General features: G+C 35.1%; 1 protein-coding gene across 2 annotated transcripts in view; it reads left to right on the forward strand.

The window, feature by feature from the left end:
- The window catches only part of BTBD9 (BTB domain containing 9), a 109614-nt gene that overhangs the window by 55901 nt on the left and 30915 nt on the right, over positions 1-22798 (forward strand). For both annotated transcript variants that reach the window (XM_029965031.1, XM_029965033.1), the window contains exon 7: positions 13570-13679. In XM_029965031.1, coding sequence (XP_029820891.1) covers positions 13570-13679 — 110 coding nt within the window. The remainder of the gene's footprint in view (positions 1-13569; positions 13680-22798) is intronic.

The raw sequence follows: 22798 nt of genomic DNA on the forward strand, positions 1-22798 counted from the left end.
GGTTGGCAAAAAAACCCAACCCAATATAGTTTAAAAAGAATTAAATCATTATCATGTTCTCTTTTGTGTGAGATTGGGAATGACAAGATCATTGTCATTCGTCCTTTAAATCCTGCTTCTGTGACTGGGGATTTCTGACAATGTAATCTATGTATTTGGAGGAGGCAATTTGCTTTGAAATTTCATATTGGTACTTGAAAACTTCCCCCGCTGTTGTTTATTATAAAACTTATAGGCTGCGTACGTTCATAAAATGATGGATTCCAATTGAGGTGGATAAAAAGAAAAAAAAAACGCCCAAACCCTTAGTCAGTAATTGCAATCCATAGTTCTTGTCAAGTGTTAAGTTTAGAAAATTTGTCATATATTTTAAGATTTAAGTATGAATTTAAATCTCTTGTGTGGATTCCCTTAAAAGGAAATTAATTTATTCTCTATAAGAGTTTTGGCCTTGTCAAAACCAACATATTTGGCAAGTTCAAATTACTTACATCAAATATTAGTTTCCTGCTCCATATTTTAATTTACAGATTTTTTGAATGTGGATATTAACTGGTAACAACATTTAAATAATGTCCTTTCTATGCCTTTTTCCTGCTTGGAAGAGGCTAATGCATTATTTTGTAAGATTCATGAATTCTGAGTCAAGACATTTCTCTAAAAAATAAAATAAATCAACGAAAACCCTGAAGGCAAACCAAAAATCTTGAAAAAAAATATTAAAAGTATAATATCAAAATATGATTTGTCTTTGTATCTGATGTTCTCAATTTTACTTGATTGACCCATGTTTCAGTGCAGGGAGGGGTAACCTTCCCCTCTTTCCACCTCAGAAACATCAGAGAACATGAATATAGAAGTTCCTTTAATCATCAGTTCCATGTTGTCATTTTAACCTTTATCACACGAGCATCGTTTAGTTCATGCTTGCCCTTGGCCAGATGAGGTGCATAATCCTATTATTTCAAGCTTTTAAAGCATTTTTATTGGATCTTTGTAATGGAGTACTGTGTTAAATCAACTTCTTAATTTGAGGACTGAAGCTTCTGAGCTAATAGGTTGCATTCATTGTAGGTGTTAACTCTGGCTTTGTGCTGACTTCTGTACACGAGTGTGTTTATGCATACAACTTATTTGTCCTTAGAGAACCCCAGTGAATATGATCATGTATTCCATAATGGGTAGGAGGAGTGGACATTTTTAAGATGCCACTTTTGTTATGCTACTTTTTTGACATAATCGTTCCCCCTTCAGTAGTTTCCACCAGTTAGTTTTCAGATACAGTTGTAGGAACTATTTCTCTTTGTTTGAATATGTTGACTACAGAGGAAACCTTCTACTTGAAAACAAAATACCAGGTGTGTGGACTTCAAAGGTGGTTGTTAGATTGGTGCATTTCTGCCCTTGCGTGGGGAGTGTGCTAATGATGGCTGGTGCTAATAACTTCTGTCCGGAATGTATCCTCTTTTGGGATGCATCATCATATAATCATTATAATCTCCACTGATAAAGAAACATTTTGAGATGGTTTTGGGTTTTTTGGGGAATTGTATGCTCATAAAGCATGGGACAGGTTTAATGTTACTTTTCACACAGAGTTTATTATAAAACAAGAACACTGGGTGTAAACCTGTATTGGTTATCAATAAGATAAGTGAATTCTGTCTCTCTGGAGGATACTGGTGTTAAACAAGTCTTGAACAAACTGTTTTTGAAAAAGAAGAGCCAAAGAGTATTCATCCATTGACAGTAAGGAAAATTGATTTTGGCTTATCCTGATCTACTGATGGAGATCTACTGTGATCCTATTGCACTAACAACGATGTTTATAAATATAGAAGAAAATTGGTAAAAGAATATTTCAAGTAATCTTTCTGTTTTAAAAGGGAAGGGATATGTTAGCCATTTATGAACTCAACTCTCAAAAATGAGTGGTTTAAACTGTATATTTTTTTGCTAAAACAAGACTGCTTTTTCCAGGTCAAAGCATTCCCCAGATTTTCAGTCTCAGCTTTTTATTTGTACAAAGTTCAGTCTCTAATCTAAACCTTTTATTAAAGTGCAGGTCTGAAAGGTCTCTTTCGGGAAAGGGACATCACAGCATAAAATATAAGTAATACCTCTAAAAATGTATTTTTGATGATGGTTTAATATTTAAAAAGTCATGAAGGTTTGAGTTCTAATTTAAATGTGTCTCAGGCCTTTGGCATTAGTATTTATGAGAATGTGAGTCATTTTGAGATTCAGTTTTTTGGTGTAGAGCAGGCATGCTCATAGACTTGACTGATGCAAAGCAAATATGGTGTACCACGTAGTATAGTAATCATAGTAAAGGTGCAGCTACAATACTGTCCTTTTGCCATGCCCTAAAACAAACTTTTGCATTTTATTTATTCATTCTAGATGTCCTTTTTTGTTTATGTATGTGCAGCATCATTGCTTTGAAACCGAGGTGGAAAACCAAAGCTGAAGGTGCAGAACTAAAAGCATCTGCACTGGGTTTACATTTTTGGATACTGACGTTCTACAACAATAGTGTATTATTTATAATAAAAATAATCTTTGAATTCTTACAAGTTAACATCAGCAATGCACACCTGACAAGGTATTTTCAAAATTATGATGCACTTGCTCATTTTTTTTGGTTTTTTTTTTCTTTCTGCTTCACAATGGTGAATGTTTGAAAGTCTGAAGCTAAATCTGTTAAGAGTTCTCAAAGTAAAATCAGGTCTCATTTGTATGTGGAAAGATTTTTTTTTTTGTTACTTTTTTGCTATGAGACTAAATAATACTTTAAAAGCAAGTACCTCCAAAAAGATGTGTTGAAATGAGATAAGTATAGAACAGTGTGGAGCTGCCTGTTTATTAATTTTCACTCTGTTTCCTCCTTTTTTTTCTTTTTCCTTACTCTTCCTACTATTTTTCATCTTTCTGTAATCATGTTTGGGTTTGTTTGGTTGACTGTGGTGAGGTTTTTTTGTTGTTATTTATTTTTTCTTTTTGTCTTAAATATCTCTCCTGATACATAAGTAGTTGTCAAGTTTCTTACGTCAGTTGATCTTTTCTCGGCATCATGAATTTTGTTATCTATTTGGTGCTCAAATGGCTTGTCATGTACAGTCATGCAATAGGATGATAAATAGGATCTAGTTGTAATGTTTTCACACAGTACTTAATATATGGACTTGATCATTATATATAGAAAACAGAATCAGACATTGGGCAAATAATTTTTAGTATTCCAGAGATATAAAATTATTAGAGCTGAAATTTGTGTCCGACCATTGTATTTCTGTTTTACCTACTTATTTGCAACTATAGAAGAATCCCTGAGTAGAAGAGATAGTTTTAAATGTAGTTTGACCACATAGAAATCCTATTTCTATGGTGTATGTGTATAGCAAAATGAAAGTGTGCTCCTAGCACAAGTTAAGCATGCATGTTTTAATTGTGATCTGGCTACTGTGAATAATAATACCAGGTGAGTTGTAGGGATGCAGGTATTATCTACTGTAATTCTGAGGGTTCTTTGTAAGACCTGTATGTGCTTCAGTCCACATGTAAGATGTAAAACCAATGGTACTGTGGCATTAAAATTACCATAATTTTGCTTCCTTATGCTTCAGTCACTTTCCCTAAGTATGCATGGTCCTGGACTCTTTTTTCCCTGAAACCAGCTTAAAACATTTCTATAAGCTAATGTTTCACTAATGTTTTGGCATTATTGACTTCTTTTGGCTTATCCATATCTTTCCTGACTTGATGTTAGGAATTTGCAAATTGAGATACTGAGAGTCAACTGTGTGTATTTAGGTAGAAACAGTGACCAGCCTTGTCTGGACTAATTTTAATTTTTATTTTTTTTAAAAGGCCATATAAAGTAATATAAAAAAATTATATCAGGAAGTTTAAGGTTGACGTAGTTGAGCCACTGGGAGTTGTAGGAGGTCAAGAAAGCTCTATGAGGGGATATGAACTAAATGGTTAGGTTATACATCAAAGGACACACATTACATAAATCAATACCATTATTACTTGCTAAATGTAGTGTTCTTAAAGATTCGAGTTCTTAAACATTTTATGATGAAAAGTACACAAGTTAATTATTGATTTCAACTAAAATTATGAGGCTGTATTGTATCAAGATTCATTTTGAATATATCAAGTATATCATCAATTTTAGGATACATGACATGGTAGGGAAATGGGAAACACTGATACTAATTCACCTGCCAAGGTGAAAGAAAGGGCATGAGCTGAGAGGTGGAGAGTAAGAGATCTGAAAATTAAGTGTGAAAATATGACTTTCAACATAGGTAAGGAAGGTCAGACAGACCAGAGGGTAAGGAAGCTCAGATGGGGGAACCTTAGTTCTGAAGTTCAAAGGTTCCCCTCCATGAAGGACGAAAGGAAGTCACAGTCTTTTATTCCCTGTAAATTTCTAGTTAATGAAAATAGAGCAATAAATAATATTGATTGCCTCCATTTCCAAACAGATATTTGTCATTATACTGAGAATAATAATAATATTATGGAGGAAAAAGTACTATCAGACTGGTAATAGCCTCCTAACTGACATCAATTACAACTAGGAATAAAGCAATGAAGTATAATGAAGAGCTGCCTACTGAAACGTGTTTTCACTGCATTAATATGTAAGAATAAAATGCATTGACTTACCTTTTAGCTACATAAAATAATGCAGTACTGAGCTCAAATTATCAGCTTAATAAAGTGAAGTAGATGGTTTAAAAGGTAACACAGGACATTGAGGAAAATCGAAATGATGCGCTAATGAAATTTGTGTCTACAGAACTGAGATTCACATAACTGCGTGGTAAGATTCCTTTCCAAGATACTCTACTACAGAGCACTTCTGTCACTTCTGAGGGAAGAATTGTGGCCTTCAGAGGGAAAAAAAAATCTTCTTGAAGAAGATACAATACAACCTAATGCCTTTCAGTGCCAGTTGTTGCAATGTAATGTTGTTAGGATCTAATTGGATTTTGGATAGGAGAGGGTTGTGTATGCTCATAGCCACCTTGGGAAGGCCACATACAAGGTAATAACAATGGAGACCTATCAAATATGCTGAGGGTAGGTATGGTGAAACAAGCAGGTGAATACCACCAACTCTGCTAGTCCCAGCACAACTGTGTAACTGCAGGTTTCTGATGGACTGCACAACCGTTAGAGCTGATATCCTCAATCACTAGTTTCATTCTCACTGTCTCACCTGCTATGCAGTCTAGGGAAATACTTTCTATTTCTTTTTTTTCCTTTTTTTTTTTCTCTTGACTTTTTGATTCGAGTATAATGGTTTATTTCTTTATTGAGGAGTCACATTCTAGTGTTAGCTTAGTAAATTCAGCAATAGTCAAAAGTAGACAAAATTAAAAGAAAACAATTTCCCATTAAACCTAACATCATGGTTTTGTTTTGAGAACTCCAGTTTGTCAGTGCTAGAGATTTGCTGTATAGGCAGAATTCTTCTTCCAGCTGCTATCGAGGTGAAAACAGATGTGTGACGTAGGTTTATAAGGTGGTGTCAGGGATATTGTGGGAAGAATTTAGATGGTTCAGAGCACTTGAAAAATCTTTGCATTTTCTTTACATATAAATATATATATGAATTTTAGAGCTGCATTTGAGTGTTTCTGAGCATAATACGAAATTCAACAGTAAAGGAAAAACAATCAAGATTTACCTGAATTGAGGTCTAATGCAGCACCTTCATGAGTAATGGAAATATTTCAGAGACTGCTTTAAGCTTGGAAAAGAAGGGTTTCTGAGTACTACATGTCATCTGGACTGAAAAAGGCAGAGGTTTATGGAGAAGAAATGAGTTTGTTACATTAGAGGATCCTAGATCACTAAATTATTTAAGAAGCCTTTATTTTCTCATGATACTAAAGCCTTTCAATTTGCAACTTTCAGCATTTTCAGTACAATTCTTATGCTCAGTGAGTTTATGTTGCTTTTTAGAAACAACTGATAAAACCCCTCTCTGGCACTGGTTAATATATAGATAGCCAAATGGATAATGGCTTAATGTATTCTGTCTTCAAGTATCCAGATAAAACTGTTTCATTCCCAAATAAAAGATTCCTTGTTCACAGCGAAGGAAGTTATTGCTGTAGGTTTTTTTTTTCCCATGGCCATAAACATTAGTTCACTACAGAAGCAGTCATCTTGCAACTGGTAGAAATATTTGTGCACAGGCAAGTACTGACTTTTTCACGTCCTTTCAATGCTCTGTGGGATCTGTTATTATTATTATTTGAAAGGCATTGCAAAGAAAGATCAAGGCAAATTTGTTGTTGTTACTGATACAAATATGTGCTATTGTTGTCTCAAACGCAGGCTCGTTACCTGGTGTGCAGCGCCAATTCGCGCACTGAGGCGAGGTAGTTCTATTTTTTGTTGTAGTTTGCACAAAGTAGGGAGCTGGGTGGTAACCATCAAAACTTCACACTATACAGTTTAACAAACAAAGTATCAGCATTCATAGGATACATATTACCTAACTTTTGCATTAATTAGTACTCAAACCCCTCTTTGCTAGATATATTTCTCGCTTCCCATGCTAAATATTCTGTATGCATAGTTCTTCCCTCCATTTGGGTTTGGGTTCTATCTTTAGTAGTTGGTCACTGAGTCAGTGGTCATGATCTCCCACTGGATTAGTATCACCTAGAAGGAACCTACATGCAGCTCACTCACTGTTGAGCAAATTTTGGACAGGTGAGAATTTTAGTTTCTATTCCACTTAAAAGAAATAACATTTAAAAGAAAAGTCTTTATTTTTCTGGTTACCATTTATTCTCTTTTCTTTCCATTACCTCCAAATTGATTTTAATATTTGTGACATTAGATATAAACAATTTAATATTTTTGCATGTTTACCCATAGGAAAAGAACTGCATGAGTGGTTATTGTTCTTTGGTTAAGGAACCACTTGAATGACCTAAATTCAGTAGCTCAGTAAATATATTTCTGTCTTCTGCAGTCTGTTCACCTGCTCACGAGTTTTAGTAGTATATTTCATAAACATGTCAAAAATAAGTTATTTTCATCTTGTAGGAGAACAAGAACAACATTTTAACAGAATAATAAAATTTTCTTTGGGCTGTGGCACTCCAGCCTGATGGTAGTCTTTCAGTGAGCAAATATCTGGCTAATTAATTTAACTGGTGCAATATTGCAAATATTGCAATATTGCTGTTCTGAATTTAACAGTTCTCCTGATTGCTTATTAAATCATCAAGAGAAATGAGGTAAATACCAAGTGATACATGTGGTTTTACTCTACAACTAAAACAAATTTCCCCCCACGCCTCTCCAAAAAAAAGAGAACAAGCGAGAACAAGAAATAATTACATTAAAGTAGTTTTCTGTCTTAAATACTCTACCTTCAAAATAACCATAATTTAGCTCTTCTCACAAGAACTTGAGTTTCTGGAAGTTTTGTTATCTTGGACCAGATATTGGAAGTCACTGCCCTTCTCTTTTGCCATCTCAGTGCTGCTGAGCCATATAAGAGTGTTTGTGCAACTTAATATAGACCTACTTGTAATCCAAATTTATGATCTCCTTTCATCATGTTATCTATTATTTCCTGTAAAACACAATTTGATTTGAAAAGAACTAGACTATGAAGCTTACGAGATTGAATCGGCTGCACTGTCCATGTTTGATGAACAGTCTCATAAATAATATTTCTTTTGTCCTTTATTTTATAGCCCAGTTCAGGCCTGCAGTATTTAGGAGTTAGGTCTTTAATATACTGGAATATATAAGCAGTGAAAATTAGAGACACTGATTAACAGAGGTAGCAACCATGTATATGTGTAGCAGGTGATACAGCTAATTGATATCATGTCCGATTTTTCCCATAAAAGACACAACTTGGTGAATATAGAAGTAATTGGTTGTTACTTTCACTGATCTGTCTCACATCAAACATTTGTTTCACCAACATGAAAAATGTGTCTTATAATTTCCAGTGAGGCTTCTCTTCTATTTCATAGTGACTGATATGTATTTCATGTAAATTTGAGTCTTCATTAATAATTTTTAAAATGCAACCAAAGAATGATCATAGTTAAAAAGTTTGGCTAAGCTGTGTGTTGTCAGGAGCAGAACAGATGTTGCACACTTTATTTATGTCAAAGGAACGCCAAAGCAGTCAGAACTGACATTCTACTAGTTTGAGTGTAATTATTTTTATTTTTTTTTAGAGGTTTTGCTCCTGCAAACATTGCTTCCACTGTTGAACAATTTAAGTTGATGTTTCTTCTAAGTGACATAATAACTGTTGGCATGGCATCTGTAAATCTGTAAATCACTGGGTAGTACAGGGATATAATAACTGTATCCTCATCTTTTTAGTTAAGGAACCAGTTAACAAAACCATTCTTGTCTGAGATCTAACCCACACTTGAATATTAACACTAAATGGTATATCATAAATGTTTAAAATTTATAAGGCAAACTTAGCTTAATGAATTACCTCACATTTCAGCATTCCAAAATTGCGTAGCCAGTTTGAAATTGAGCCGGCAACACTTTGCATCAATTTTCTAACCACCTCCACCTTCAAATCTACACAGAATTGAATCCATAGGTATGAATTTTTAAATCATAAAAATATTGATAAAAAAGATGTGTTCCATCATTTTTATGTTGCCAATACTCAGCTGATTTCATTTGAGTATTGCTTAGTACTTTTCTGGTATAATTTTAATGTAATAAATGGTAGGGTTTCTTCCATATATCATTGGATATATTGTTCTAATACTTTTGACGTATTTCTTTGTCATATTGTATATAGTCTGATTCCAGGCTAGATCTAGACAGCACTTACTGTATTATCTTTGGAGCAAGAAGTAATTACTGCATGCTAAAATCACAGACTGGTTGAATGTGAGAAGCTGGGAAAAATGGAAAACATTCTCAGATTTCATTGAGCAGGACTATCCTGTATTTTCTTCTGTTTCTTCAATGTGTTTAAAAATGTGGAGGCTGTAATGTATCTGTATATTGAAGCCTAAGCTAAATTGACCCAAAGTCATGAAACTACATCACAACATAGGATGATTCAAAGAAAACTAATCCTGTTGAAGATTATCTGTATTTTGGAAAGAATCTGTCTCCATGTCACACCAACCTGGAAGGTAAGCAGAGCCAGCTTGTGTCTGCTCTCTAAATCCTGTAACCAGTTTGGGCTAGAACCAGACCTTGTGAAGAACAATGCTTTCTTCTCTGTTTGTAAGAGCTACTTTTTTTCTGTAAAATTGAAGTCTTACTATCTTCTTCTACCTTGTTTTTTATTCATGTCCATTATGAGATCAGATGTAATTGCAGATTTCTGCCCATATGTAGGTGAGTTCTAGGAAATAGAGCTATTTTGGGTTGAGGTCTGACCTGAAACAAAACCAGGCAAGCCAAGTTCAGATTTGACAACTTTAGTGGAACTAGAGATGCGTGCAACGTGAAGATGGAGATTCACGCAAGTGAATTTTTCTGAATTTGGGGTTTTTGTTGTAAAAAAATAAAAATTGGAAACCAGTAATGAAAAACAAAACATTCGTAAGCTCATTATTCTTACCTGTGGAATACAAAATATCAGACTGTGCAAGTCTCACTTATGTTCCAAAGCACATCAGTGTTAATTTGGTTAAATATGTTGAGAAACATTGGATGCTTGGTTGATATACTCCTTATGTACAGTACACAAGCAATTACATGTGGTGTCTAAGTATTGCATACCAATATTTTTAGGCACTTGAATGCTCCACCATGAAATATCTGGAAGCACATTTTAGCACATTACAAAGAGAAATGTGTTTTCAGACTGCTACCCTGTTGGCTGTATTTGCATTAATTGCAAAGGTGAAAATGTTTGTTACTGTACAGGCTTTGCAGGCGTTACATGTACTTTTGCTGCTAGAGTTCAATGATTTTGTCTTGTGTAAGTTTTTTGTTTGATTTGTCACTCTTGCTTTCAATATTTGCAGTAGAGATTTCCTTTGTTATGCTATAGACTTTACTAGACTTTCCTGTCTAAGAGTGGGAAAACTTGTCTTCTGTCAAAAGACAGATATGCTTTTCAAGTTTGTTCTGGCTTAATTCCTTATTTTACGTTCACTGTTTTGCCACATGATTTAATGCTGGCAATAGATTTTTTTCCTCCTTGTTTTTTCTGTCCTCCTGCCATGGGACTGTTGATTCAGCTGTGTGAGCCTGAAGGATTATATGTTTTAGGGAGTTGTCAATAAATGGAGTTTAGATGGTGTTGAATAGCACTGTTTCCTTTTCCACTAAAAGACAAACAGAATATCTTCAAATGCCCTTGTGTGTTAGGCTGTACCTCATGCATCTTTGTGGCAGTGACTGGAATGTGAATGTTAGTGGTTTTTAAGCAGTTAGGGGAGATATAAAGTATGTAGGACTAGCACTGGTGTCTCATACCAAATGCTCCTTGAAGGAAAATGGAATGCCAAGTTCATAAGAGCACATTTTTTACCTATTTGATTTAGTTCTTTGAGTTTGCTGTTGCTGTTCTTAGGTTGCTTTTATAGTAACTTAGAATGGGTATCAGTGCAAAATACTGGTTAGTTTCCATTATCTCTCCTTATTTAGTCTTCTGTCTCAATATTCTCAACAGATTGGAATCTGTGCTTAATATATTTTAGAGTTTGTCTGTATCTTACTGGTGTTATTATAATGAAGCATTAAAATGACCTCTAGAGTATGCATATTTTTATATTTTGACACATATGTCCTAAGCACTGTTCTGATGTAGGCAGATGAGCTTTGGTATTGGTAGTCCTCCAGGGTATCCACAGCTGAATCAGTGGTATGCTCTGCAGCAGATGTTATGTGAATTAAATGTGTCAGCTGTACAAATGTAAAGAGCAGAAGTAAAACATAATTTAGTTGTTAAGAAACATGAGTATTTGTGGCCACAACAGAGTACACATGTCATAGTTTTGTGTAAATGTGAAGAATTGCTCTGGGAAAAATGGGAGATAGATGAGGGCCATTGCCATGTGGGTGCCTAATTAATCAACCCAGGGAGTCCATTCAAATTTTAGAAGTTTAAAATTCTACCAAGCTCCAGTAGAACATATTGTTTTCCCTCTAGTTAAAACAATTTTCTTGTAAGTGCGGAAAAAACCCCCAAACTCAACCAGATTACTTTAGTATTCCCATTCTGGGAATTTTAGGACCATGTGTAGCATGACTAACTGTGGCCAGAGAAATCTGTGACATGTGGGTGAAACTCTTATAGCATTTATACTTTCAGTATCCGTTATTCTCAAACAGGGCCAGAAAATAAAATAAAGGGGCAAAATTATCATGCTGCGTTTCTGTTCACCTGCCAGGGAAGTACTTTTAAACACCATGAACTGATCAAGGTTTTCTCTTCAGAGTTTTTTTTCTGTCTTCCCTTCAGTCTTAGCAGTTGAGTCTAAAGTCCATTAACAGTGGAACTAGTCCAGCCATTGGATTGTGATTCTGCAATCACACACAGATTCATAGATAACCTTGTGTTTTATAAGCCTGCTTTGCTGCTGACAGGAATTTGAACAATTTCTGATCTCACCGAAAAAAGCAATCAAGACGTTTGCTCTAGTGTTACAATTTCATAACATGAAAAATCCAAACAAATCAGTTTTAAAGCTAATTATGAAGCAGTTTCTTGTGTTCCCATTAATATTGTTACTTTGTTTATTCTCTAAACTCTTTAAAGCAAGGAAGCATAACTGAAGGATGTCAAAGTATCTCTCCATTAGTAATGCTCTGTTGGTTAGCCAGGAGTGTGTTTTGTCCAAGCAGCCAACTCAGTCAATACCCTTCTTGCCTGAGAGAGACGAGGGAGTCTCTGTGGCAAGCCAGCCTCCATGTACACTTAAAAATATTCCAAGATTTTTCCTGTATTTAATTGAATTTTGTGCTTCTGAGGCTGGAGAGAACAAGAACAGTTACCCTTGTCAAATCCTGGACATTACCTGTGTGTTTAGGGTTCATTAGGGTTACTTGTGCTTGTGAATTGACAAAAGAAAGTAATCTGGTTCACATGGGCAGGTCTGGGGAAAGAACTGCTGTTTCCCTGACTGTCAACCAAGATTCCTGTGATGGTCTTTGCAGGCACTTGGCACAGTTATGTAATAAGGGCTAAATTCTGCTTTACTCTTCAGACGTAGGTTCAACTTCTTTATGAATAATAAATATTTTCTTCAATTTTGCTACTTTATGTTTTCTACGTAGAATAATTTTCGGGAGGTTTGCTACTGTGATAATTAATTGATCCATGAGTTAATATTAATTAGGGAATAACATTTAATTCTTTTTGTTAGAAGTCATGATAATTAAAATTTCTAAAAGAAATTTGGAGGTTGAACATTAGTACACTAAATAGCTATGAGGGTTGTTTTATTGTTTAAAAAAAAAATCATAGGACTGAAAAATGTCTTGATACAGATTCAAATTGATCTATTGAGAAACACAAGCAAAAATGATGCTGTTGGGGAATGGCCATGATGTTGGAATAATAATTATACTGTGTAAGTGAAAGATTGTTTTATACCCCAGTCCGAGGATATTGGTTAAGATTCATACATTCTGATACTCATTGAAATGAGTTAATTCCATACAAAGTTTTCTGCAGTATGGGTAACCCATTTTGTGGGGTAGTGGTATTTGGTTCAGGTAGTTTTCTGTGTCGCTTGCTCAGCATTTATTGAGATGGCGTACAATATTCCTTTTAAGATTTTTCAAAAAGTATAGTAAGAACTGTTGAGTCTCTTCAGAAAATGCAGAATTGGACTGAATTGAGGTTAATGGTTGCTCATGGAAGGTGAAGCCTTTAGGGTAATACAGCAGGTGAGTAGGTCACAGTGTTCAAGAGCAGCTCTATTCGATTTGCAATTAGAGCATAGAAGTGTAAGTTATACAACTAGGAGTGAAACCCAGAGTTAGTTTTGTTTCATAATGTTTGAATGTTCAGAGATTTTTTGTTATTATTATTAATAAAAGATACACCAACAAAGAGATTGATATCCTATACCGAGTGTTAGAATTAGAAACAGTCATAATAAAATGGAATTAATTTTTGGCTGCTGAAGAAAACCCTGACTGATTTGCTGTGTTTGTCCTGGCTGTATGAAATCTTTCACAGGGCTGAAAATTTGTTGATGAAAGGATTATTATTTTTATTATTATTATTTAAAGCCTCCATGAGCACACATATGCACTAACAGACCATTTCTGAAGTGGAACGTCCCTCACTTTACTTTTCTTGGCAAATTAATCCAGAAAGATTTTTAACAGATTTCACATCTCTTTAAAGATTTTTTTTCTTAACTTGTAGTGTAACCAGCATCTCGATTAAATGCAAACTTGCTGTGAAATTTTTAGTCTTTTTACTCCTTTTCTTTTTTTAAACAGTTACTCAGTTCCTATAGGTCTGCACATTTTAGTCCAACTGAATCAGTTACATTTTAGTGCACAGAAGTTTGTCATGTTTAACTTGTGCTATTTACCTTTTTTTTTTCCCTGTAGGTATATTCGAATTGTTGGGACCCACAACACAGTGAACAAAGTTTTCCATATTGTGGCATTTGAATGCATGTTCACGAACAAATCCTTTACTCTTGAGAAAGGTCTGATAGGTAAGAGATGAAACTATTTTCCTTTTACATGAACTGTTGCGAATGCTTGTCTTTTAAAGCTGACCATCACTGCACTCTTGCTCCTGTTTCCACACAGAAATCTCTAATTTGAGTTAAACAATGCTGTAAGCATAGAATTAGTTGGGCAGTCCTTGAAACTTCTTTGAAATTCCAGTTTTGTGGATTAATTAATGATGCTGCAGGAATGCTGAAATTCAAATTAAATCAAGTGCTGCTGACAGAGCTTCTGGTAATTGAGTCACTCTGTGCTGACAGTGTAATTTTTCGTTGCATGTCATAGTATGGTTGCTCTTTCCTCCCACTCGGTTAGCCCAAATTCTTTTACAAGAATGGAGTAACCAGAGCTATTTATTGCAGTGAAGATGGATTTGGGCATTTAGGGACTCTTATACAGCCTAGTTTCAACTGCTGAAAGTAAACTCTCATGTGTTGATTTTCCCCCAAAGAGTCGTAGACATGCTTAACCATGGCAGAACGTTATATTGGCTACTATTATTCTCAGAACACCATGTTGATGGAACTCTGTTAGCTCTGGACATCTTATATAATACTGATTCAAGTACCTTGACATTACTTATGATAGAAATCCCCAGCAGACCAACACTACTGAATGATAAAATATGTCACAGTAATATCTAATACCAATTTTTTTTAATAGTTCATAGTGGCTTGTGTGCTTTCTTCCATTTATGCTCATGGAATTCAGATCCTGAAGTTTATTGGAAAGAGTATTATGTACCTTTTAGTAGTTGTCTAGATGGGATTTTACCCAGTTTATTAATTGTGGCATGAAATTGAGAATTTCAGCAAAATTCTCAGAATTCATGCTGATTTGAAATATATATATTTCAAGTATGCACCTACGACAGATGGAAAGGAAAACAGTTTTCAAAATAGGATGAGATGTTTATTTTTTTTCCTGAGAAAGCTCTAATATTTACCTGTGAAAAACTGAGGTACAACTCTTTTCTTCTCTGTTCTCTATGAATTATAAAAAGGCATTGCATGGTTACACTTGATCTCATGATGTTTGATGTGAAATTTCATAATGTTTCTTTGGAAGCATAGGACGAAGTAGCCTGGCAAATCACACTTTACTGTTTTTTGTTATGTAGCATAAACTGTCCAATAATGCAGATCAAATCAATCCTCTTTGTTTTAGGCAGTTTGCAAGTAACATTGCATTGCAAGTAGCATTGCAATTGCTATTGACAAGAAAATAGAATAAGCAGTAAGGAAGAACTGTGTTAAAAGAAAACATCTACCTTCAGTAAGCTTGTTAGCAGAGAAACAAAGTATTTGAAGTTTATTAAAATCTTTAAGTTAAATTTCATATTTAGCACTGCCATTTTTAAAATGTGAATTTTTAAAAACTTCAGACAGAATCAGTTACTGTGTGCAAATAGTTGTTGCATATGTATGGATTTGATATCAGATTATCAAACTTAATTAGCAAATGCTTAATTTAGGACTCAACATATTTGCTTTCCTTTTTTTTGTGTTAACACAAAGTTTGTTTGTTTGTAACAGTAGGCAAGGCAGTGAATCCATGCATGTTTGTGGAAGTGTACTTGTACTGTAATTGATTCATCCTTCATAGACTCAGTTATATTTCCTGGTTGAGTGATCATTTTGGTGAGATGAACTATTGATCTGCTTTAGCATTTCATAATTTTCAGAGGTAATCTAGGGTGTGGAGACTTCACATGGCTTTATTAAAATTTCTCCATTTTTGAAAACATTTTTGTAGTTACAGAATCTTACCGGTAAATAGGGTTTGGACAGCATAATACTATCCATTGGTATGAATGGGGATCAGTGGAACTACACTGTTGTTCAGTGTGGGTCATAAGCTGTTATACGTGTAAGTCATTTGAAGTGACCAACAATAAGGAAAGAGAGACCTGTAGGTCTCTCACAGCTTTTTATATTTAAGGGATGGTAGTCAATACAATTAATAGAAAATTAAAAGTAAGAATTTAGTGAGTAGTTAATTGAAAGCAGGATGTGGACCGTCCTCCAGTTGTAAATGAGGCAGCAACAGTTGGATACATGACCCTGAAGAATTTATGGTGAGAAAGGTAGAAATGAGAAGAGTTAGAGGTTAGTTGAGAGCAGTCCAGTTGCGAAAGAATGCAGGGGCATAATGACTGTTCCACCAGAATTTATGGCTATCAGTATTGCCTAGTCAAAAATATTCTCAACAACTCTGATCCAGCAAAATAACCTTCTTTGTTTTCCATACCTCTGATGATTACCATAAGGTACCATATTGTCTTGCTCCTGTGATCAAGCAGACTGTCCAAGGTCCACTTCTGTAAAAACTCCGTAGAACTACCAGTGATGTAGTTAGCACAGATTTATTTTATTGCTGTAATGAGAATTTGTACTGTTTATTTCTGTTTCTGCAATGATGGGATAGGGTAAAGTGAACTGAAAGCAGTTAGGAAAGTTCCATGAAATATATGAAAGTATAGTATTCAGAGTAGGTTGCTTTTAAGCTTGACTCAGTATAGAAGCTTTCATCTTCAACCCTTGAAAAGCAGTTCATTGGGTTCATTGCTTATCCCTTATGATATTAAATATGGTATTAAATTAGGTTAGAACAAATACAGCTGCTGTTTCTATAAGCTGTTTTATTAAAAAAAACGAAATATTGGTCAGCCCTTGAAGGCCATATGGCCCTTTTCAGAAAGATTTTGTGACCCTTACTTGTACCAAAACAACACTGAAGATAATATGCAGAGACTTTGCCATTTGAAAACTCATTCCAATAAATAAGGCCTCTGAGGTATTTGTTTAGGGATCTTATGTGGAGACTTCAGAGTAATTCTTTTTTTTTTGAAAGCTATCCAACTTGATCAGAAAGCTGTAGGCAAAGAGGGTAATTTTTCAGCCATATTATTACTGATACATAGTATCTATGTAATGGCTGTCACTGTACAGTGACGATTAGAAGGCTGGTAAACAAATAATAAAAATGAAGTGCTGTTTCATGATAACAGTTTTATATTGTTGTGGTTTTTTGCATACAAGGTTTTAATGAAAAATTATTAACTTGATATATTACATTTAAAAGTTAATGTGGAAGATGATTTATGCGGTTACTTTACACAGTACTGGATGTGGTATTGGCATGACCCAATGGTGACTGAGTAGTAGTTTTGAAGTAAAAGTAGCAGAAAATTCTCTTTCTAGCACTGTGTGGTGTTTTAGTGTTGGTTTACACTTTGCTGTTTCACGGAATGAGGCAAGTGACAGAAATGAATTCAATCACATGAAATTATTCCCTAATGCAGATGTTAGGGTTGAGATGTAATTTTCTATTTGGCATAGTATTATCTCTAAATGTGTGAGTTAACAGTTTTACATATTAAATTCATGATGCTGGCATAACTTTAATTTAACAAGGATGTAAATATTTTTTAATCTCAAAATCATAGTGCTTGCTTTTAATAACTTCTGCTTCTGACATTTTGAATGGTCTTTAGACACTAATATTTAATCTGGAATGCAAAACAAAAGAATGTTTTCACAAGCAAGAGACATACTCCTTTGGAGGTAAAAGCAGTACCTGGTGTGTTGTGATGTGTGTCTGCCCAGTGGCAAGAAGTTAGAACAGCTTCTGTTCAATACCTACTTTGGTTTCTGGGTTTTTTTCCCATCTAAATATAGGAAACAATTCATCTTTTCTGCCTCAAAGGGAAAAATTTGATAACCTCACTTAGTCCTTTAGTCACTACTCAATGCTGAGGGACAGTCAAGGACTATGTGGATGTGTGAGTTTGACCAACCTACTGGCCGATTTTGAGCCTGGTTAAGGTCATAGGAAGTTCAATATGGGCGGCTTGTACATGAAGTAGTGTTTGTCTGTAGTCTGTCTCAGTCTATCAGACTGTCTTCTAGCTTCTACACTACAGATGAAAGGGAGAACAGTGAATAATGACTGAAAAGCAGAAGATGGATATAAAACAATGGAATGTCCTTGGTCATCCTTTGGGGAATGCTGTTCAGCACTTATGAATCATTGTGAACCTTCTTTTTTGTGCTGTTCAATGCCCAGGAGAACTTGTTTTAAAAGGGAAAAAATGCGAATAAACATTCACTTGTCTTTGGCAGTTATTTGAAACAAAACAAAACTAAAGTAAATGTGTAACAGAGAGAAACCAGTCATATCAGTTTCCTAGTGTGATTCAGCTTTGTAAAAGACTGCTTTGTCTCTCTCTAAGGAAGCAATGAGAAATGCTATTTTTGTGTCTAGTTTAATGTTGACTCCACACAAAGCTATTGTATTTTGGTTTTTCTCTTATAAAAAGGTTAGCATTCTTCCAAAACAATGCAGGCTTACCCAACAGTGTAAGTCAACTCTGCTACAAGCATGGCCTTAGGAAATTATGAAAGTTTGAAGATGATCTAAATACTGCAGGGATTTTTTTTTCCCTCTTTCTACAAGGACAGTCACGTGATTGGTTTAGTTACTGGTATCCGTTTTTCAACAGAGTTCTGTTCATATGTTCATATGGTTCCAGTTCCTTTTTTTTTTACTTTTTCTTTTCTTTCTATTTTCAGTGCTGCAACAAGGGATATGTACTTCCTAAAACAATTGTTATTTCTGAAAGCCTTCTTCAGGCATAATGTTTAATGAAAGAACCCTGTAGCAGCGTATTGGTTGGGAATTAAAAGTATGACCAGTTTAATGACTTGAATGCTTTTCTTCTAATTCATTGGATCAGAAATCATGAGCTCTAGCAGATATCATGTGAAAAATCATCCTTCTCTGAAGTTTTTTCAAATCCATACACAAATATTGGTGGGATTTTCTTTTCCAGATAAATATGGCTTGCAGAAAGAGTTTCACTGAAACAGGTGGAAATGCGTGTTGATATTTGTTTGAAGTTGATATTTCTTAAGCTCTTGATTTCTTGATTAAGGATTCAGATTAAATGTAGCAATTCCATCAGTAAGTTTCAGCTCAAGAAAATAAAAAAGAGTGTGAGGAAGGAGAGACAGGACTTTGTGACAATAATTTTAATTAACTGAAAAGTCTGTAGATTTCATATTTTATTCTACCATGTAGCAAATAAACAAAAGCAAATTCATATACTGAATAAAGATTAGACTTAACAAATCTTTTGGCATGTGAAAAATAATGACAGCAAAATGCCCAATATCCTTTTATTCAAAACAATATGATCAAACCCTGAAATAATACTTGCATCTTTAATTATTATTTTTGTTTAGTATCAACCTTGTGTTTTCTAGCCATCACTTTCTTGTGAGAAAATTTATGCCAGCTCACTAGATGTTCAGGTAGAGAAGGAATGTAGTTTCACAGTTAAATACAAAGAAATTGAAAGCTGTACATTTAACAGATATCATGAGAGGAAAATCACTTCTTCATATTAACTAAAACAGAAATTTATTCATTCTGGTATAATTTTTTGTTCATAATTTCTTCAAAGTGATGATTTTGTAAGTTTCCAAAGAGAATTGAGTAAAATAAACAGTTGTGTTGCTGTTATGATCCAGTTATTAAAATTATTAGAAATGCCTCTACCCAAATTTAGGTGCAAACAAGACCAGATGGCAAAGTCAATATTATGAGTTTTATTTAATGGTAAATGTGAGGCAGAGAAAGAGAGATAGAAAGAAATAGGAAACCGGAGGTGGGGGAAGAAAAAAACAGAGAGAGATTAAAATAGAAAAAGTATCACCACTGTGGAACCCAGCAGTGTCCCATTGGTCCAGTCCTTCTGCTCTTCATGGTGGTGAGGGTCCTGAAAAACATAGCCTCTAATGGATTAATATATGTTCAGGAGATGCCCAGGCATCTCCCCTGGAGGAAGCTTTGCAGTCTTTTGGGACAGGCACTGGATTTGTTGCCTCATTTGGTTCACGTGCAGTCCTCTGGTGGTAGAGAAGGCCTCAGGAATAGTTGGGGGTGGCTTTGGGGGTCTTTGATGGTTATGACCCCCTTATCAGCTGCCTTTCATGTGAGTGTCCCATGTGTACATGGTCTTCCCAGAGCAGGGGCTTTCACTCCTTCCGTTTGGTGTGGAGAGATTTCACCATCACACACCCAAAACCCTTCTCCACCACCCCCTGAGACCAGCTAGTGCTGATTCTTAACACAAATAAATTCTTTCCTGAGCCTGGTTTACTTCTCCTCAGACTTGAGATGACTAGATAGGAGTCTTAGCTCAAGTCCCCAGTCACAGTCCAAATTCCAGTTGCAATGATACTTTAGCTGAGAACCTTTGACTGTTGTCTAGAGTGCAGTATAAATATATTCAACAGTCCATAGTACTTTAAATTGCTGCCTTCCTATTCTTCTGTTCCTTTCCTAATAAACAGAGAGACAGTAGATCTACTGTCTCCCTGTTTTAGTAGTTGTTTTAAGGGTCATTAATGGCTGGTTTTTTGAACTGGTACAGAAACCCACTTTGTTCTGTTCCTTCCTGTACTGCAAAAAGTTATTTGAGGATTTTCTGTCATTTCCCCACCCACCTACATTAGCCAGTTGATTGTAGTTCAGTTACAGTAGATGGACAGAAAGCAAAAGCTGACCTGTCCAAAATGGGAGATAAAAGGCAATACCTACGCTCAGATGTGGAAGCCAGTTGGCAGCAGCTGCATTAAATTTTTTCTCAGTACTTCAGGGAAAAAAAAAATTCCTATGAAAAATCAAGTATGCTAAAAAGAAAAAGCAAAAAACTTAAGGAGTGATAAGTAAATATGACTGAGGCTACAACACACTTCTGGTACATTTTATTGTGCAGGATCTCTAAGGACAGTTGAATAACATATCTACCTTATCTTTAAATATAACCAATATAGATGACCCTTAGGCCATGACTTGAAAATTACAGTCCTCTACAAAAATACTATTACTAGCATTAAATATACTGCCAGATGTTCATCGCTCTATACTGCAGCATAAGACCAGGAGACAAGAAAGTAAGTTTTAATAAATGTTTGCTGCTGCTGTCCTGTAACCTTAATCATCTTTTCCTTTTGTTTGCTTACAGAATGTATATGCTTTACTCACACACATCTTTTCTGTTCCATAAAAGTAAATCAGATTTTCAGGGCAAAACTGCTGTATGAACAGTGGGGAAAAAAGCAATTTCCATATTTGTAATCTCCTCTTTTGTTTTCTCTTACAATACTGGTTACCGTAAAAGCTGAATAGCTGATGGATTAAAAAAAAAAAAAAAAAGTAGAAACAAGACTGTTGTTTTTGGCAGTATGTTTTTGTAAACAAGTGACCTAAATTGAAGCAGAAATTCTAACGGGAAAAAGACAGAGAACCAGAAGACTTTAAAATACAGCACAGAGCAGAGTCCCCACCAGATGGTATTTTTAATAAATTTATCAAGCGGATATAAAAGGTGATAATGAACATTCAAAATAGGGAGTGGCAGACCCCCTAGAGAAAAGAAACAGTATGGCACATTCTGCACACTTCAATTAGTTTGAGTCACTTTCTAATTAGCTGATGTAGGGAAGACCACAGAATTATGTTAAAAACACACCAAGACAATTTCTGTGTGGCTGTTAAGAAGTTTGACTAATCAGGGTAACATCTTCATAGGAGGTCATGGATTAGTGCAGAAATCTAGATGTGAGAAGGAGCGGGATGATGCTCAGAGGGCATGCAGGCAAAATAGTGGATGAACTGAGCTGCACTGCATTCAGTTAATACCTTACATTGCTTGGAGTGTGTCTGGAATATGCCATGGAGCTTCAACATGAACATTGATTTTGACACTTCATCTTTTATTCATTTTTTTAATCAAGATTTTAATAGCTTCCTCTTCCTACAAAAAGCAGCCATATGTAGAAGATGCTTTAAAGCCTATATAAAATGGATACTCAAAGAAGTTCCCTTACTCCTGGAGAGGAGGGTAAGAAAAGGAAGTCAAGGCAAACTTTATTTCAATGCTAGTACTTTTAGTTTGCATTGTTAGTCTTTGTTTTATTCAGATTGTTCCCAGTGAAGTACTTCTAATGTCTACCACCTGCTCCTCTACAAGAATCTGGGAATCGTTGAATGCCTCTCTTCAGTAGGGGATATGATAGGGGAATCAAGAGATTTCTGGAATAATAATGTACTGGGTTTAGTAATTTTTTTATGAGCAAACAGAGATGGTAGTACATTTGATAGCACAGTAGATTTTTTAGAAAGGGTTACTTTTCCACTGCCTTGGATTATTACTTGGCAACAAGCTTGCACTTTTTCCTCCCATGGTGTGTTTTATGGTGTTTTGGTTCATTGGTGGTTGTCCTAAGATTATGCTCCTGATACCAGTAGCCCACTTAAAACACGGAATCCCAGCTCTTTGTGGAAAATTATCTCTTTTTTGCGTGCTGGAGACTCAAACAATAGCTCTGAAGTTTCACATAGCTATGTTTCAGTCATTTTCAGATGTTGTAGTATTTTAATGCATATTTTACAGACAGCTATTAAAAGTGTGTGATAAAGTTATCCGTGTACAGCAGGCTTAAAATGGTACAGGTTGTTTGTCCTTTATCAGAGGATGATACACAAAATCTCAGATTCTTTTTTAATACAGCCTGTGCTTGAAAGAGTTCTTGTCATTTAGATGAACAAGCAGTGCTTCTAACATTTTCCCTCCAAAAAACAAAGGCTCAACAGGCAATCTTGATTTTCAGATGTTCAGAGGGCATATTTTTCAGCCTTGTTAATTTTAATTTTTTGATTGAGAGAGGGAATAGAGAGAGTTTTAGAAGCTAAGGAGGTTAGCTAGAAACTGAGCTTTTTAAAAAGAAAAGTACTGGACATGGTTGGGGCATATAGCTTGGGGCATAAACCCAATAGTTTTGGGGCTTTTATGTTATCTGTCATCTTGCTGGAAGGTGACATTCAAAAAGCTTAGGATTCTCTCTGAATTACAATTGGAAAGTGCCATACTTGATCAAATGTTAACAAAGGGAAATAATATGTAATTTGAAAAACAAGCGTTGAAGCACTTGTAAAACAGTGCTGGAAGAATACCTCCTTCTTACAGTGTGTTCCCAGAGGAGCTGCTGTTGTCTTGATCTTTGAAGTTGCTGAAATTATGTCAAGTTCTAAC

The sequence above is a fragment of the Manacus vitellinus genome, unplaced genomic scaffold (assembly GCF_001715985.3).
Source record: "Manacus vitellinus isolate BGI_N305 unplaced genomic scaffold, ASM171598v3 scaffold_8_pilon, whole genome shotgun sequence".
Lineage (NCBI taxonomy): Eukaryota > Metazoa > Chordata > Aves > Passeriformes > Pipridae > Manacus > Manacus vitellinus.